Raw genomic sequence first — 17413 nt, forward strand, 5'->3', positions numbered from 1 at the left:
AATAAAGAAACATTTGTTTGTTTTTATGATATTCCTTTCCATTCCTTACATGAATTGCTGCTGTATAATTTCCACACAGAGATGTTTACTGTATTTTTTTAACATCTTTATTGGAGTATAATTGGTTTACAATGTTATGTTAGTTTCTGCTGTATAACAAAGTGAATCAGCTATATGTATACATATATCCGCATATCCCATCTCTCCCACCCTCCCTATGCAACCCCTCTAGGTGGTCAGAGAACACCTAGCTGATCTCCCTGTGCTATGCGGCTGCTTCCCACTAGGTATCTGATTTACATTTGGTAATATGTATATGTCAGTGCTACTCTCACTTTGTCTCAGCTTACCCTTCCCCCTCCCTGTGTCCTCAAGTCCATTCTCTACATCTGCATCTTTATTTCTGTCCTGCCCCGAGGTCCGTCAGAACTAATTTTTTTTTACATTCCATATATATGTGTTAGCATACTGTATTCGTTTTTCTCTTTCTGACTTACTTCACTCTGTATGACAGATTCTAGGTCCATCCACATCTCTACAGATGATGTAATTTCATTCCTTTATATGGCTGAGTAATATTCCATTGTATGCACGTACCACATCTTTATCCATTCATCTGTCGCTGGACATTTAGGTTGTTTCCATGTCCTGGCTATTGTAAACAGTGCTGCAGTGAACATTGGGGTGCATTTATCCTTTTGAATTATGGTTTTTTCAGGGTATATGCCCAGTAGTCAAATTGCTGGGTCATATGGTAGTTCTAGTTTCAATTTTTTAAGGAGCCTTCATACTGTTCTCCATAGAGGCTGTATCAATTTACATTCCCACCAACAGTGCAAGAGGGTTCCCTTTTCTCCACACCCTCTCCAGCATTTACTGTTTGTAGATTTTTTGATGATGGCCATTCTGACCAGTGTGAGGTGATACCTCATTGTGGTTTATATTTGCATTTCTCTAATGGTTAGTGATGTTGAGCATCCTTCATGTGTTTTTTGGCCATCTCTATGTCTTCTTTGGAGAAATGTCTATTTAGGTCTTCTGCCCATTTTTGGATTGGTTTGTTTGTTTTTTGATATTGGTCTGTATGAGCTGCTTGTATATTTTGGAGATTAATCCTTTTCAGTTGCTTCATTTGAAAATATTTTCTCCCATTCTGAGGGTTGTCTTTTGGTCTTGTTTATGATTTCCTTTGCTGGCAAAAACTTTTGAGTTTCATTAGGTCCCATTTGTTTATTTTTGTTTTTATTTCCATTTCTCTAGGAGGTGGGTCAGAAAGGATCTTGTTGTGATTTATGTCATAGAGTGCTCTGCCTATGTTTTCCTCTAAGAGTTTTATAGTTTCTGGCCTTACATTTAGGTCTTTAATCCATTTTGAGTTTATTTTTGTGTATGGTGTTAGGAAGTGTTCTAATTTCATTCTTTTGCATGTCGCTGTCCAGTTTTCTCAGCACCACTTATTGAAGAGGCTGTCTTTTCTCCATTGTATATTCTTGCCTCCTTTATCAAAGATAAAGTGACAGTATGTGCATGGGTTTATCTCTGGGCTTTCTATCATGTTCCATTGATCTATATTTGTTTTTGTGCCAATACCATACTGTCTCGATTACTGTAAATTTGTAATATAGTCTGAAGTTTGGGAGCCTGATTCCTCCAGCTCCGTTTTTCTTTCTCAAAGTTACTTTGGCTCTTCAGGATCTTGTGTGTTTCCATACAAATTGTGAAATTTTTGGTTCTAGCTCTGTGAAAAATGCCACTGGTAGTTTGATAGAGATTGCATTGAATCTGTAGATTGCTTTAGATAGTATAGTCATTTTCCCGATATTGATTCTTTCAATCCAAGAACGTCATATATCTCTCCATCTGTTTGTCTCGTCTTTAATTTCTTTCATCAGTGTTTTATAGTTTTCTGCATATAGGTCTTCTGTCTCCTTATGTAGGTTTATTACTAGGTATTTTATTCTTTTTCTTGCAATGGTAAATGGGAGTGTTTCCTTATTTTCTCTTTCAGATTTTTTATCATTCCTGTATAGGGATTCAAGAGATTTCTGTGCATTAATTTTGTATCCTGCTACTTTACCAAATTCATTGATTAGCTCTAGTAGTCTTCTGGTAGCATCTCTAGGATTTTCTATGTACAGTATCATGTCATCTGCAAAAAAGTGACAGTTTTACTTCTTATTTTCCATTATGGATTCTTTTTATTTCATTTTCTTCTCTGATTGCTGTGGCTAAAACTTCCAAAACTATGTTGAATAATAGTGGTGAGAGTGGGAAACCTCGTCTTGTTCCTGATTTTAGAGGAAATGGTTTCAGTTTTTCACTATTGAGAATGATGTTGGCTGTGGGTTTGTCATATATGGCCTTTATTATGTTGAGGAAACTTCCCTCTGTGCTTACTTTCTGGAGAGTTTTTATCATAAATGGGTGTTGAATTTTGTCAAAAGCTTTTTATGCATCTATTGAGATGATTTTATGGCTTTTCTCCTTCAACTTGTTAATTTTCTCCTTCAATTTGTTAATTAATGGTGTATCACATTGATTGATTAGCATATACTGAAGAATCCTTGCATTCCTGGGATAAACCCCACTTGATCATGGTGTATGATCCTTTTAATGTGCTGTTGGATTATGTTTGCTAGTATTTTGTTGAGGATTTTTGCATCTATGTTCATCAGTGGTATTAGCCTGTAGTTTTCTTTTCTTGTGACATCTTTATCTGATTTTGGAATCAGGGTGCTGGTGGCCTCGTAGAATGAGTTTGGGAGTGTTCCTCACTCTGCTATATTTTAGAATACTTTGAGAATGATAGGTGATAACTCTTCTCTGAGTGTTTGATAGAATTCCCCTGTGAATCTGTCTTGTCCTGGGCTTTTGTTTGTTGGAAGATTTTTAGTCATAGTCTCAATTACAGTGCTTGAGATTGATCTGTTTATATTTTCTATTTCTTCCTGGTTCAGTCTTGGAAGGGTGTGCTTTTCTAAGAATTTGTGCATTTCTTCCAGGTTGTCCATTTTATTGGCAAAGAGTTGATTGTAGTAATCTTTCATGATCCTTTGTATTTCTGCAGAGTCAGTTCTTCTTTTTCATTTCTAATTCTATTGCTTTGAGTGCTCTCCTTTTTCTGGCTAGTGGCTTATCAATTTTGTTTATCTTCCCAGATATCCAGCTTTTAGGTTTATTGACTTTGCTATTGTTTCCTTCTTTTCTTTTTCATTTATTTCTGCTCTTTATGATCTCTTTCCTTCTACTGACTTTGGGTTTTCTTTGTTCTTCTTTCTCTAGTTGCTTTAGGTGTAAGGTGAGGTTGTTTATTTGAGATGTTTCTTGTTTCCTGAGGTAGGATTGTATAGCTCTAAACTTCCCTCTTAGAACTGCTTTTGCTGCATCCCATAGGTTTTGGGTCATCATGTTTTCATTGCCATTTGTCTCTAGGTATTTTTTGATATCCTCTTTGATTTCTTCAGTGATCTCTTGGCTATTTAGTAGTGTATTGTTTAGCCTCAATGGGTTTGTATTATTTACAGTTTTTTTCCTGTAATTGTGTTGTTGTAGGAAAAGATACTTGATACAATTTCAATTTTCTTAAATGTACCAAGGCTCATTTGATCTATCATATGATCTATCGTGGAGAATGTTCCTTGAGCACTTGAGAAGAAAGTGTATTCTGTTGTTTTTGGTGGAATGTCCTATAAATATCAGTTAAGTCCATCTGGTCTACTGTATCATTTAAAGCTTGTGTTTCCTTATTTATTTTCATTTTGGATGATCTGTCCATTTGTGGAAGTGGGGTGTTAAAGTCCCCTTCTATTACAGTGTTACTGTCAATTTCCCCTTTTAGGGCTGTTAGCATTTGCCTTATGTATTGAGGTGCTCCTATGTTGGGTGCCTAAGTATTCAAAATTGATATACCTTCTCTTGGACTGATTGCTTGATAATTATGTCATATCCTTCTTTGTTCTTTATAACAGTCTTTATTTTAAAGTCTATTTTTTCTGATATGAGTATTGCTACTCCAGCTTTCTTTTGATTTCCATTTGCATGGAATATCTTTTTCCATCCCCTCACTTTTAATCTGTATGTGTCCCTAGGTCTCAAGTCGGTCTCTTGTAGACAGCGTATATACGGGTCTTGTTTTTGTATCCATTCAGCCAGTCAGTGTGTTTTGTTGGAGCAATTAAACCATTTACGTTTAAGGTAATTATCAATATGTATGTTTTTATTACCATTTTCTTAATTGTTTTGGGTTTGTTTTTGTTTGTCTTTTCCTTCTCTTGTGTTTACCACCTAGAGAAGTTCCTTTAGCATTTGTTGTAAAACTGGTTTGGTGGTGCTCTTAACTTTTGTTTGTAAAGGTTTTAATTTCTTCATCGAATCGGAATGAGATCCTTGCTGGGTAGAGTAACCTTGGCTGTAGGTTTTTCCCTTTCGTCACTTTAAATATGTCCTGCCACTCCCTGCTGGCTTGCAGAGTCTCTGCTGAAAGTTCAGCTGTTAAGCTTATGGGAATTCCCTTGTATATTTTTTTTTGGCTTGTCCCTTGTTGCTTTTAATATCTTTTCTTTGTATTTAATTTTTGATAGTTTGATTAATGTGTGTGTTGGCATGTTTCTCCTTGGATTTCTCCTGTATGTGACTCTCTGCGCTTCCTGGACTTGATCGACTATTTCCTTTCCCCTGTTAAGGAGGTTTGCAAGTATACTCTCCTCAAATATTTTCTCAGATCTTTCTTTTTCTCTTCTTCTTCTGTGAACCCTATAATTTGAATGTTGGTGCATATAATGTTGTCCCAAAGGTCTCTGAGACTGTCCTCAATTCTTTTCATTCTTTTTTCTTTATTCTGCTCTGCGGTAGTTATGTCCACAATTTTATCTTCCAGGTCAGTTATCTGGTCTTCTGCCTCAGTTATTCTGCTATTGATTCCTTCTAGAGAATTTTGAATTTCATTTATTTTGTTGTTCATCATTCTTTGTTTGCTCTTTAATTCTTCTAAGTCCTTGTTAAACGCTTTTTGTATTTTCTCCATTCTACTTCCAAGATTTTGGATCATCTTTACTTTCATTACTCTGAATTCTTTTTCCAGTAGACTGCCTATTTCCTCTTCATTTGTTTGGTCTGGTGGGTTTTTACTTTGCTCCTTCATCTGCTGCATATGTCTCTTCTCATTTTGTTCAACTTACTGTATTGGGCATCTCCTTTTCACAGGCTGCAGGTTCTAGTTCCTGTTGTTTTTGGTGTCTGACCCCTAGTTGTGAGGTTGGTTCAGTGGTTTGTGTAGGCTTCCTGGCGGAGGGGACTGGTCCCTGTGTTCTGGTGGGTGGGGCTGGATCTTGTTCTTCTGGTGGGCAGGGCCGCATCCAGTGGTGAATTTTGGGGTATCTGTGGACTTAGTATGACTTTAGGTGGCATCTCTGCTAGTAGGTGGGGTTGTGTTCCAGTCCTGCTGGTTGTTTGGCATGGTGCATCCAACACTGGAGCTTGCTGGCTGTTGGTTGGAGCTGAGTCTTAGTGTTTAGACAGAGATCTCTGGGAGAGCTCTCACCGAATGATATTTCTTGGGGCCAGGAGGTCTCTGGTGGTCCGGTGTCCTGGACTCAGTTCTCCCACCGTGGAGGCTCAGACCTGACACCTGGCTGGAGCACCAAGACCCTGCCACCCACATGGGTCAGAAGAAAAGGAAGAAAAAAGAAGGAAAAAAGAAGAAAAATGCACAAACAATAGAACCCCAAACCAAATGGTAAAAGCAAAACTAAACAGACAAAATCACACAAATAAACATATACACACACTCATAAGAAGAAAACAAACAACAACAACAAAAAATCCAACAGTCAGAACCCTAGGACAAATGGTAAAAGCAAATCTAAATAGACAAAATCGTACAAAGAAACATACCACACTATAGACCAGGGCTTCAGAATATTTGGTCGTTTTCCAAAGTACTCTCTGGTCCTCTGCGAAAGGACTTCAAGGTCATTTTGCTTAGACTTTGATTCTCAGCCTGCAATGGAATCACGTGGGAATCTTGAACCGATGCTGGGCCTCACTGGGGAGGAATCAAATCAGAAAATCTGGGATAAGGCCCGGCATGAAACTGCTTTAAAGCTTCCTGCCCGACTCCACCAGTCTCCGCAGGCGAGAACCCTGTATTTTTTAAACTATCATAAGTTTTAAAGCTATGAACTTTGAATAAACTAGCCACTGTAATTATAAGAATAATTATTTCCTATTGATAGAATTTGTCAATGATGTATTAATACTGCATATCTGTTCATTAAGTTGGAAAGTATTACTCTGCCTCTCGCAGTCTCATGTATTTCAGGCTTACACATGTTGGAAATATATAGTAGTTATATTTCACAGACTTTAAGACTCACCCCAAAGTAAAGATGTCATATTTTCTGTTCTGAAATTTGTAGTTATATAAATGTGGACTATTAGAAATGGGCCATTATGTCAGGATGTAGACCTCTGGAAATCACTGTTTTAAATTTATTTTTGAAGTTGATTACTTCCTCCAGTGTTCATTCCATAGTTTATTTCAAAACTATTATGTGCCAGTTATTATGTTGGGTCAGAGATATAAAAAAATGAATAAAACATGCTTCTGCTCTCACATAATGCACAGATTAGGAAAACAGAAAAAAGAAAACAAAAAACCAAAAACAGGGCAGTATTCTCAGTACTGTAAGAAGGAGGACATTCCAGCAGTGGTAACTGTATCTTCAAAGGGTTGGAGCATGTGGTAAGGGAGAGCATGTTCAGAGGCTAGAACACAGCCCATTGTGTCTAGAATGTTGGGTTTGGAGGAGGAGGAAGAAGTCAAAGGAGAGTAGGGACGAATGGAAGGACATGAGACTGAAAGGGTTGATGGAAAACTAGTAGTAAGGGCCTGGGATGCTATCCTAAAAAGTTTGGATTACAACTAGAAAGGGCAACATTTTCATCATTGCTGCAAATACACCTTTCAAAGTTCTTAACATTTGGAAAGCAAGAAATGGAGGTTTAAAGCAACTCAGTATTTGAAGGTGAAGGATGATACGTTAGCCAGGCACAGAGAGGTTGCAAGAGAAAGAAGGAAAGTGAAGGCATCAATAACACAAAAATTTAGTGGGCTCCAAACAATCAAGAGATTTCCACTATTTTTTAAAATTTTACTTTCAAAAACCCTTATAAGTTGTCCTTTACATTCTAAGATGACATATTAAAGAAGTTTTTCTAGGTCTGTTGCTTGCAGGAGATGATAGTGGTAGTTAATGTTTTTGAGTAATCTTGCTTTGGAGCATTAAATTGAAAACCTTGACATTGGTGTCTATGTCTCTTTCATGTTTGTTTCCTCAACACTACCATACAACACTACAATGTTTGATACATATTATGCTCAATAAATATTAAATGATGAATGAATGAGAGAAACCCAGAAGAGCAGAGCCTTTTGTTTACTACTCATTTCCCTAAAATTATGGTAATTTTTATTGTCTGCAAGTTGTAAATCATGAAATAAAATCATTGGAATGCCTGACACATAGTAACTGCCCAATAAATGTTTGCTGAATAAACGGGTGAAAGAAAAATCTAAGACAATCAAATGAAGTATTTATTGAATACTTCCTGGGAACATGACACTAAAGTATTTCCCCTATCATCAAGATATTATCTCTCTGGAGAAATACTTCAAAATGAATGCTGTGGGTAGTAAGTATTATAGGAGCTCAAGGAAGGGAAGGAGGCTCATGGACAAGATCCGTATGAGTAGGCTTCAGGAAACAGGATAGACCTCATTAAAATTTGAATGATTGGTATGATTTATAAATGTGAGAAGGAAAAGAAGTAGTTGAAGAATAAGGCATGTGTGGGAGCTTAGTCAGATGAACCATTCTGGGTTAATTAAGTTTACCATGTTCTGTTTTAAATTCTAGTTGGGTGCTCAAGGATGCCTTTCTTTCTTATTGCTTTTCAGGGCAGTGTTGGCCCTATGGGATCAGTTGGACTTTCTGGAATCCCTGGCCCAATGGTACGTTTCTATTTTTATAATGGATGTTTCACTTTGATTTTTCTATGGTGTCACAAAGTATCGCTTTCTTTTTTAGGGTCTTTCGGGGAATAAGGGCCTACCTGGAATCAAAGGTGATAAGGTGATTTAAATATTTACATTGTCATAGAGATGATTTCTTATCACGTTTTCTTTTGAATCCACACAACTTATAAAATACTTGTTTTAAAAAATATGGGATCTAATCTCTACTATCAATTATATAATTTTTCTCAGAAGTAGGAAAAATAGAGAAATTACTCTTGTATAAGTAGTATTTGCCTTCTTATAATATTACCACATTTGCATTGCTTAAGTGTCTTCACGTGAAATTGTGCTCTCCAGGGTGAACAAGGCATTGTGGGAGAGCCAGGAGAACCAGGGTATCCTGGAGACAAGGTAACATTTTTACCGTTAATTTTATATAAATACAACAAAAGCCGGTGAAAATGTATAAATTCTTTAAAAAGAAAGGAGTACTCATTATTTTAATCATTGATTATATGTTTTTTAGGATATGGTATCAATATGGTTTTACAAGTCTTGTTTAAAACAGTTTTCTCAATTATTTTAGAATAATTCCATGAATTTTTTTAGTAATTTGTAAATAGAGGTGTATCTGCCTTCTGTCGTATAATAGTTTTTCTCTTCACTGTACTGTTCTTTTCTTTTAGGGCGCTAGGGGTTTTCCTGGACCACCAGGGATGAGAGGAAAGCCAGGACCTTCAGTAGGTTTGAACTTTTGGTTTGCTCTTTCTGGTTCATGGAGTACACACACTATGGCATGAGTCTGGATACCTGTTGTTGTTTGTGGAATGTAAGAAGTAGGATGTAAGACTACCAGTATGGCGTTTTCTCTCCACTTTTAGAATATAGCTAATCTTTGAAGTTTTTAGCTCACATTGCGTAGATTATTGGATCTCACCCTCCTCACCCCACCCTATCCCAGGCCAAAGCCAAATTTCTCTGAGCCTTAAAGATCTTGGTTGATCTATTATAGACAGTATTTAAACTAAGCAGTAGATTTTAAGTCAGAAAATATAAGGCACCTTAAATAATATTTTAATTTATCCAGATGTCTGTTTCATTAAGGAAACATTCGGAAGAAAAAATAGCATTGTCACACTCTTATGGGCCCAAATATTCTAGTTCCTTGTCTTTTTTTAACCTTTGACCATCAATTAATTGAAATAAAAGGATACCATGTATTGTAGTTAACTTGAAGCCTAAGAAGCTATAAAACTAAAGTTACTGGATAATTAAAAACATTTAAATGAAAAATGGTTAAAACATGAGTTAAAGGTATTTATCTGCATATTAAAAATCATAATAATTATTATAGCTAACATTTACTGAGTGCTTCCAAAGAGCCAGGTGCTCTTCTAAGGTCTATACGTCTAATTTAATCCTTAAAACAATCATATGAAGTTGGGACTATTATTATTCCTATTTTACCAATTAGGGAAACTGAGACACAGAGAGTTAAATAACTTGCCCAAGGTCCCATAGTTAGTTAGTTAGCCACCTGGGAAAACCTAGGAAATCACATATGTCAGAGCCCATGCACTTAGCCACTGTGCCATAGTGTTCTGGGCTTTAATGTTTTAAGATTGTTTTAGGGTTGTTTTTTTTGTTTGTTTGTTTGTTTTTTTGCGGTACACGAGCCTCTCACTATTGTGGCCTCTCCCGTTGCGGAGCACAGGCTCCGGACGCGCAGGCTCAGCAGCCATGGCTCACGGGCCCAGCCGCTCCGCGACATGTGGGATCCTCCCGGACCGGGGCATGAACCCGTGTCCCCCGCATTGGCAGGCGGACTCTCAACCACTGCGCCACCAGGGAAGCCCTGTTTTAGGGTTTTAATATTGATTACAACTCTGTGAAGGTGACTGTAGATACAAAAACTTAGATATAATATCATAATTTATTAATATAACATTATAAAAGAGTGTTGTTTTCCCAAGCAATTCATCATGGTCCCTCTAACTCCACCGTCTCATCTTTGGATTGTTTATTTTTGCATCAACGGAAGCAGCATTAAGTTACGTAACTTTACGTACACCATTCTTTATGACTTCTAACAGTGACAGCATTTCATATACATTTCCCAGGAATTATTTAATCCAAAGAACAATTTTTGGCATCTGTTTATCTAATGACATGTTGGTGGTGAGTTTTGCCTTAACTAGTTTTCACTCAGTCAGCTATCTACCCAGACTTGTGCCGTGGTGTTGAATCTCAGAAGGGGCACGAGTATAGGTCAAGCTAACAAAAAGCTTCTATTTTTCAAGGATGATTCTAAACCACGTAAAAGGAACTTTCAATATCTGTAGTGATTGACCCTTCTTATATCTTATATCTTCATTTTTTTCTAATGTGAGGGTTTTCTAACTTTTGATAACAATAAAAGGAAGTGGTATGACACATTTTCTCAGGTCAATACTAAGTAATAAATAAGTGATATTATTCTCTTACACTTTGTAATTAATTACTTGAGAAAACCAGAGTCAAATATCATGCTTATATAAGGTAAACCTTTTTAATGTCTTCCTTACTCTTTGATTCAATTTATATTGATAACATGTTTATTGGGGTGGGAGAGGGGGAATTGCTGGTCTGAATAACATGTAGATTTTAGTTCCAGCCCTGACACTGACCTGCTGTGACCTTGGACGTTTAACCACCATGGTATCCAATTTCTCGTGTTTAAAATGAGAGTCAGGCTATATCATATGTAAGGTTCCTTGCAGCTCTGTGACTCTTTAATCCTCTCTTAGTAATAATGCTTACCAACGTTGCTCTAGTCTAAGCTAAAGCAAAGACAGCCTGTTTTACCTTTAGCACATTGTCTTAAAACCTTAAATTTTTGTTTTTCCTGGAATCACCAGAAACTCTAATGTGGTTCTTTAAGGCAGTGATGCAGGGAACCTGAAATGGTGAGCGTGAGGCTTTTGCTTGCTTGTGTTATACCTTTTTTGTACTATTCTAATAAAAATATCTTAGTGTCAGCAGGGATTAGTTTGGTAGGAAACAGTTGGCTATTTTTTGTTTCTTTTAATCAAATCTTCAAAATATACATACTTTGGACTGAAGATAGGATAGAGACTTATGAATTAATATTTATGAGATGGCCTTGCCTTTAGACTTTCACTTTATTTATCACTTGTTTCTATCTATTGTTAGAAAAAATTGTAGTTTGACTTTCCTCGTTATGGAAGGAGACACCTGTTTAATGAAAAATTACGTACACAGTATCAGTAATCATATTAAAAATAAATTATACAAGTTAGTGCCTATCTAAATCATTTGTTTACTATCATGCAAAGAATGCCAGAGTCATGAGAATGTCTTTCTTATTTTATATCTCCTACTTTTGGTTTTCTGTTACATAAAATGTTGGTGTCACTGATACTGTTTCCAAATGGATCTAAGTTATAACATAAAAGAATGTTTTCAAGAAAGAGAATGTCCTGATCCAGAAGGATTTTAACATTCTGGAATAGGGAAGCTTTTACCCTGCAAGTATTTAAAAACTAGAGGAAACTACCAATCTGAAGTTGTTAAGAAATATTATTTTTTTAAAAAGAGAAAATAAATACAATTATGTCCTTTCCATTTTTTTTTAGCTAGAAGTTGCTGTCATTTGTAGAAGTTTACTTTTAATCATTATTCAATTCTCTAAAAGTTACTTGAAAACTCAGTTTTTCTAAAGGAGAATTGACATTCAAGGAAACTTGCCATTGAAGTTTTTCAAAATGAAAATTTTTTCTGAAGGATGAATAAAATTATTCCACAATTTATATTTTTAAATATCAGGCTGTCAATCAACTTTTCTGAAAACAAAGGCCTAGTGTATGCTGATTTTTCCTCAAGCTTGTAAATTTAGTGTCTTGTTTAGATTTTGCCACTAGAGGGCCTCAGTGAGAACTTCATCTCTATCTCTTGGAGGTAATATTCATTTTAAGAATTTGACTCCCTTAGATACTGATTATGATGGATTATAATTTTGTTTATTTAGGGGAACTTCAGTGAACTTCTGCATAATACTTGATTACTTTTCTCTAGATTTGATTGCAGTAGTTGTATTGTGTACTGTTTAAGTCCAGATACTCTAGCACTCTACAAGACTGAATTTAGTACATATGGAAAACTGTGCTTTACTTCTTGGAAAGTGGATAAACCCATATTATACATAAAATTTTATGTATAAGAAATGCAAGCAATTTTATGTATTCTGAGACCTATTTAAGTCAAATTTAAAGCTCACATAGAAATTTAATATGACAAATAATGAATTCAATATTTTTTATGAAAACAAGGGTATCAGACTACCGGCCTTCCCTGTTCTGTAGTTTCCTCTCTTAAGAGCATCACCAGCCCTCTCTAGTAGCAGGCTTTTACCCACTTCTCTTTCCTCGGACCTTCTTCTCCAGCCCTGATTTCACATTGTTAGCCTGAATGTCAGAAAATGGCTGCAGAGTTATTGAAACTGAATCCTCAGAAGTTTAGTGAAAGGATTAAAGCAATCTGGGAATTCTAGGTATCATCCAGGAGAGGAGAGAGGATGTGAAGGGAAGGATTAATGGTTATAAAATTGATTAACATTTAATGAGTACTTTCTATGTGCTAGGCACTGTGCTTAACACTTATACATTTATTGTCTCATTTAATCCTTACAATGACTCTGTAAGAATGTTACTACTGTTGTTATTATTCGTGTTTTACTGGTGAGACAACTGAGGCTGAGAGAGATTAAGCAACAAGGATTTAAATCCAGGTGATTCTTAATTACAAAATCAGCCCCCTTATAGTTATGAAAGGAGAAAGGAATTTTCAGAGACAATCAGAGGACCCTGGCTATTTATGGAAACAATTCTTCATCTAGAGTTCCCTACTTTGTTAAGTCAAAGTTTACTGTCTTATCTCTGGGTAACACATACCCACACACACAAATTTTTTCCTTGATTTGATTTCCATTAATTTGTTTGTAGCCCTAACATTTAGGAGTAAATATAAATATATATATATATATGGACACCTGTCTCTATATAATAAGTTTTCTACAATGACGATGGTTATAAATTAAGTCTTTCTGAATAGTCATTAAAACTTTGGCATATTATCATATATTGAGTGTTGTTTGCCAGAAAGTCATTACAACTTTGTGTCGCATAATATATTCAGTGCTTTTTGCTTACCATATGTTTCCTTTTTAAATCATATTTATTAAATTAATGTTTATACTTTGATTTCTCCCACCCACCCCCACGTTTTAGGGCCAAACAGGTAACCCAGGACCCCAAGGACCATCTGGCTCTCGAGGACCAGAGGTAAAATGTTGGTGGGAATATAATTAATTTAAATAAATATAGAAATTAAACTTGACTAGTAAAGCATGCTTTTATGTAATAGGTTTAAGAAAGATTCTCTTTAAAGTTGATATCTTTGAAAATAGTTTGGACTAAATTTTTTCTGTTATGTCAGGAGGTAGGCAACAGTGATCTCTAGAAAATAGAAAAGGTATTAGCTGCATTATAGTCCTGGTTAGGTCACAGCTGATTTATTTCTTCTGCACAACGACTACTAATAACACATGCTTGGAGCTTGAAATCAAATTTCAGGACCTAAACGCCATTGAATTTTTAATGCAGAATGCTTCCAATTTTTTAATATGCATATATCATTTGGATCTCATATTCTAGGATAAATACAATTAAGTCTGTAGCACATATATCAGATTTGCTTGTATATTTGAAATTCTTACTTTGGCTTAATGCTTGATGTAGAGGGGCTTTTTCTTAAGACTACATAGGACATGAGCTTCTGAGATGAAACATTTAAGTTTTTTTAAAAAAAAATCATTTTATGAGTCGAAGATATACTACATAGAGATAAAGCTTCTAAAGCTCACCGTAGTTCAAAAATATAAACCAAAACATATGTGTACGTAAACATATAAATACACATTCACATTTGATCCAGAGTCATAGATGCAGCATTAACAGTGAGAAAGTGAATTTGGCTTCACAATAAATAAATCAGAGCAATAAAGTCCCCATAGTGTCAAAGCAGTAGGCATAGTTTCTAGGAATAGTACCGTCCTGGTGCTTTCTCCCTCTCTTTGTAAACTGTAAGGTCTATTTCTTATTCCACAGCTGTCTTTCAGGGTTGGTTGATTTCTTTAGCAAATACCTATTCTTACTTATTGTCTAATTTAAAAACGTATTGGATGTTGATAGTTCAAAAATCTAAAAAACTACATTGTATCTACTTTTAATAATAGAGAGGTAATAGGTAAAATACAGCAATGTATTGATGTCATCATTCTGGGAAGAAAGAAATTGTTTTGAGTAATAAAAATGATTATTAACAGACAAAGTAGTGATTAACAGATTAATATAAGTCTATCTTTTATGAGCCTACATTCATTTAATCATTTGTCATGAAAACCTTCCTGGAACGAATCATATTTACCTGTGTTCTCATACTGAGGATACAGAACCTAATTTATCTTTTATTATCTTTGAAGGTTAATTGTATGAACATGGATTATTCTGTTGTAATTTTAGTTACAGATGGTATGTGTCCTAGGAAGGACTGTGTCACTTCCTTGTTATCAGTATGGTTTTGGATCGTTTTCTTCTTTTATATAAAGCCAGGTTAAAGGATGCATGGGCCATGTTTTTACTTATTACTTAATTTTCCAAAAATTTTTTTTCCTCTGTTGCCTTTGAGATTTTATGATTTGCAGTCATGATTCAAAACATTGCCTCATTGTCTTTGACTCCTGCAAGGTAGTAAGCCCTAACCTATGCCCATTCTTCCTCCTTACCTATTTTAAATTTTTTGATGGGGCTAAAGATGTAACCTGTATTCTCTCAATAATTGGTGTCAGGCTGCTTTGGGAAATGGGGCCTAATCCAAAGATCATAACTTCTTCTTGATCATAAGAATATAGGATGTAGGATATCATATATGAGGCAACAGCTCTATTTAAATACTTCTTGACATTAGGCTTTTAATAGAATTGTATGTCTAAGAATTTAAAATAGCATGTTTAACAGTATATCAAGCCTGAAAAGTTTCTACTTGCACAGTAGATGAATTTTCTCAGGTAAAGGATCTTATATGTTGTGCTGTATTTTGACTTTATCCTGTAGACAGTGATCAAAGATTTTTAATCAAAGGAATGAACTTATCAGACATGCATTTCAACATATGAGTGGTAGAAGGAGTAAAGATAAAAGAGAACGAGAGAGGGTGAGATGACAGAACTAAGGCTGCTTGGGAGTATAATGCAAGGTCAGGGGATTAATGATGAGGGCCTGTAATAATAGAGAGGAAAGTGTAGCTTCAAGAAATAATTAGGAAATATAATTCACAGCAGTTGAATCACTCAGTTCAGTTCATTCAGCTTGTGTGAGAGAGGAATAAAAAACAAATTTAATAATTTTTGCTTGAACAGTTATGTAGAATGTAGATCACCATTCTAAAAATAGAGAATAAAAAAGAAGGAGGAGGATACTCAGGGTGGGTGGAGATAATGCTTTGGTTTTGATTTTGTTAGGGCTGAAGTGCCTATAGGACATACAGGAAATTAGTCTCATAAGTGTATAGAAAATTGTAGACCTGACACTCAAAAGAGTGAACTAGAGATACATGTTTGTATAGTCATCCACATAAAGGTATTAGATGATGCAATTGTAATAGATGAAATAATTTAGGCTTTATAAAACAAGGTTTGAAAATACTACACCTGGACCCTCAACTCCAGAAGGCTATATTCTCTGTTTACAGTACAATTAAGTTTTAAATTGACAGTGTTAAGAGCAGTAAAATAAACTTTGATAACTTAAAAACATCATGAGAAGAAAAAAATCACAATGGAAATTACAAAATATTTAGAATTAAGTAACAAATCACTATAAAATCTAGTGTTGTACCTAAAGCAGCACCTAGAGGGAAATTCACAGACGTCAGTGCATTTCTCTAAAAAGCAAGGAAGATCGAGAATAAATAAGTTATGCATAGCACAAGTGTGGGGATTTGCTTTAAAAGGAAAAAGATGTTGAAAGAGGTCAAATAGGATAGAGTCTGCATTCTCTGTAAGTAGGATACTAAATCCCAAGAGTGGGAGAAAGGTGTGCATGCAGAAGGAGGGCGCTTGAAGAGTTCTGTGAGAACTAAGCAGGGAAGGGAACCAGGGACTAATAACAATTTCTGACTTGTGTTAAAAACTCAGCTGAGACTGAAAAACCTTTTCCCCAAAATACAGCCACAAAGTTCAGTACAGTTCACTAGAACCGAATTGCAAACTTAAGTCTCAACTTTCTACTGGGCAAAACAATGAAACATGGTCAGTTATATGCTTTTCTTCTCCCTTGGATAAAAACATATCATTTGTACAAAGGAAGGGCAACAATTCATGGTATTGTGTGATTTCCATATTTGAGTATAGATTGCTATCATAATGTCAAAGTACAATCCAGTAAAAGTAATCCTATTAGAGGCCAAAATGATGGTCCTAGGTATATACTTCTGTGATAGCTTTTGTTAATAATTGGGTGACGAACGGCTTAAGTTAATATCTGGAAAGTACAGTGCTTTTGAGATATCTTCTGAATGAGAATTGAGGAGTTAGCCTGAGTATCTTGAGCAAATTACTTGGAGTTTTTTTATTGTGATATATATGTTTAATTTTATCTTTTCCTAAATGGCTTATCCATTGTCCCAGAACCATTTGTTAAGCAATTTGTCTTTGCTTCAGTGATTTTAAGATGACACCCCTATCATATAGTACATTTCCATGGTTATTGGGTCTATGTCTGGACTTTGTTTTCTATTTCACTTGAATGGTTGTCTGTTCCTGTGCAATTGTCACATTATTTTAATGATAGAAGCTTTATGGTATTTTTTAACTTTATTGAGAAATAACTGGGAATAATTGACCAATATAATTGTGTATATAAAAGTGTACAATGTGATGATTTGATATACATTGTGGAATTATTACCAAGATCAAGATAACACATCCATCACCTCACATAGTTAATTCTTTTAAATTAAAAAAAAATCTTATTGGGGTATAGTTGATTTACAATGTTCCGTTAGTTTCAGGTGTACAGCAAAGTGAATCAGTTTTTTATATATATATATATATCTCCACTGTTTTCCCCTGTGCTATACAGTAGGTCCTTATTAGTTATCTGTTTTACATATAGTAATGTGTATATGTCAATCCCAATCTCTCAGTTTATGCCTCCCCACTTTTCCCCCAGGTAACCATAAGATTGTTTTCTACACCTGTGACTCTATTTCTGTTTTGTAAATAATTTCATTTGTACCATTTTTTTAGATTCCACATATAAGCGATATCATACGATATTT

At 35.2% G+C, this 17413-nt stretch overlaps 1 protein-coding gene across 1 annotated transcript in view; it reads left to right on the forward strand.

Annotated features, from left to right (window-relative positions):
- The window catches only part of COL24A1 (collagen type XXIV alpha 1 chain), a 377122-nt gene that overhangs the window by 110514 nt on the left and 249195 nt on the right, over positions 1 to 17413 (forward strand). The window contains exons 15-19 of the mRNA XM_024767884.1: positions 7958 to 8011; positions 8088 to 8132; positions 8375 to 8428; positions 8704 to 8757; positions 13303 to 13356. Coding sequence (XP_024623652.1) covers positions 7958 to 8011; positions 8088 to 8132; positions 8375 to 8428; positions 8704 to 8757; positions 13303 to 13356 — 261 coding nt within the window. The remainder of the gene's footprint in view (positions 1 to 7957; positions 8012 to 8087; positions 8133 to 8374; positions 8429 to 8703; positions 8758 to 13302; positions 13357 to 17413) is intronic.

Source organism: Neophocaena asiaeorientalis, unplaced genomic scaffold, assembly GCF_003031525.2.
Source record: "Neophocaena asiaeorientalis asiaeorientalis breed wild unplaced genomic scaffold, Neophocaena_asiaeorientalis_V1.1 scaffold546, whole genome shotgun sequence".
In the NCBI taxonomy this organism is placed as follows: Eukaryota; Metazoa; Chordata; class Mammalia; order Artiodactyla; family Phocoenidae; genus Neophocaena; species Neophocaena asiaeorientalis.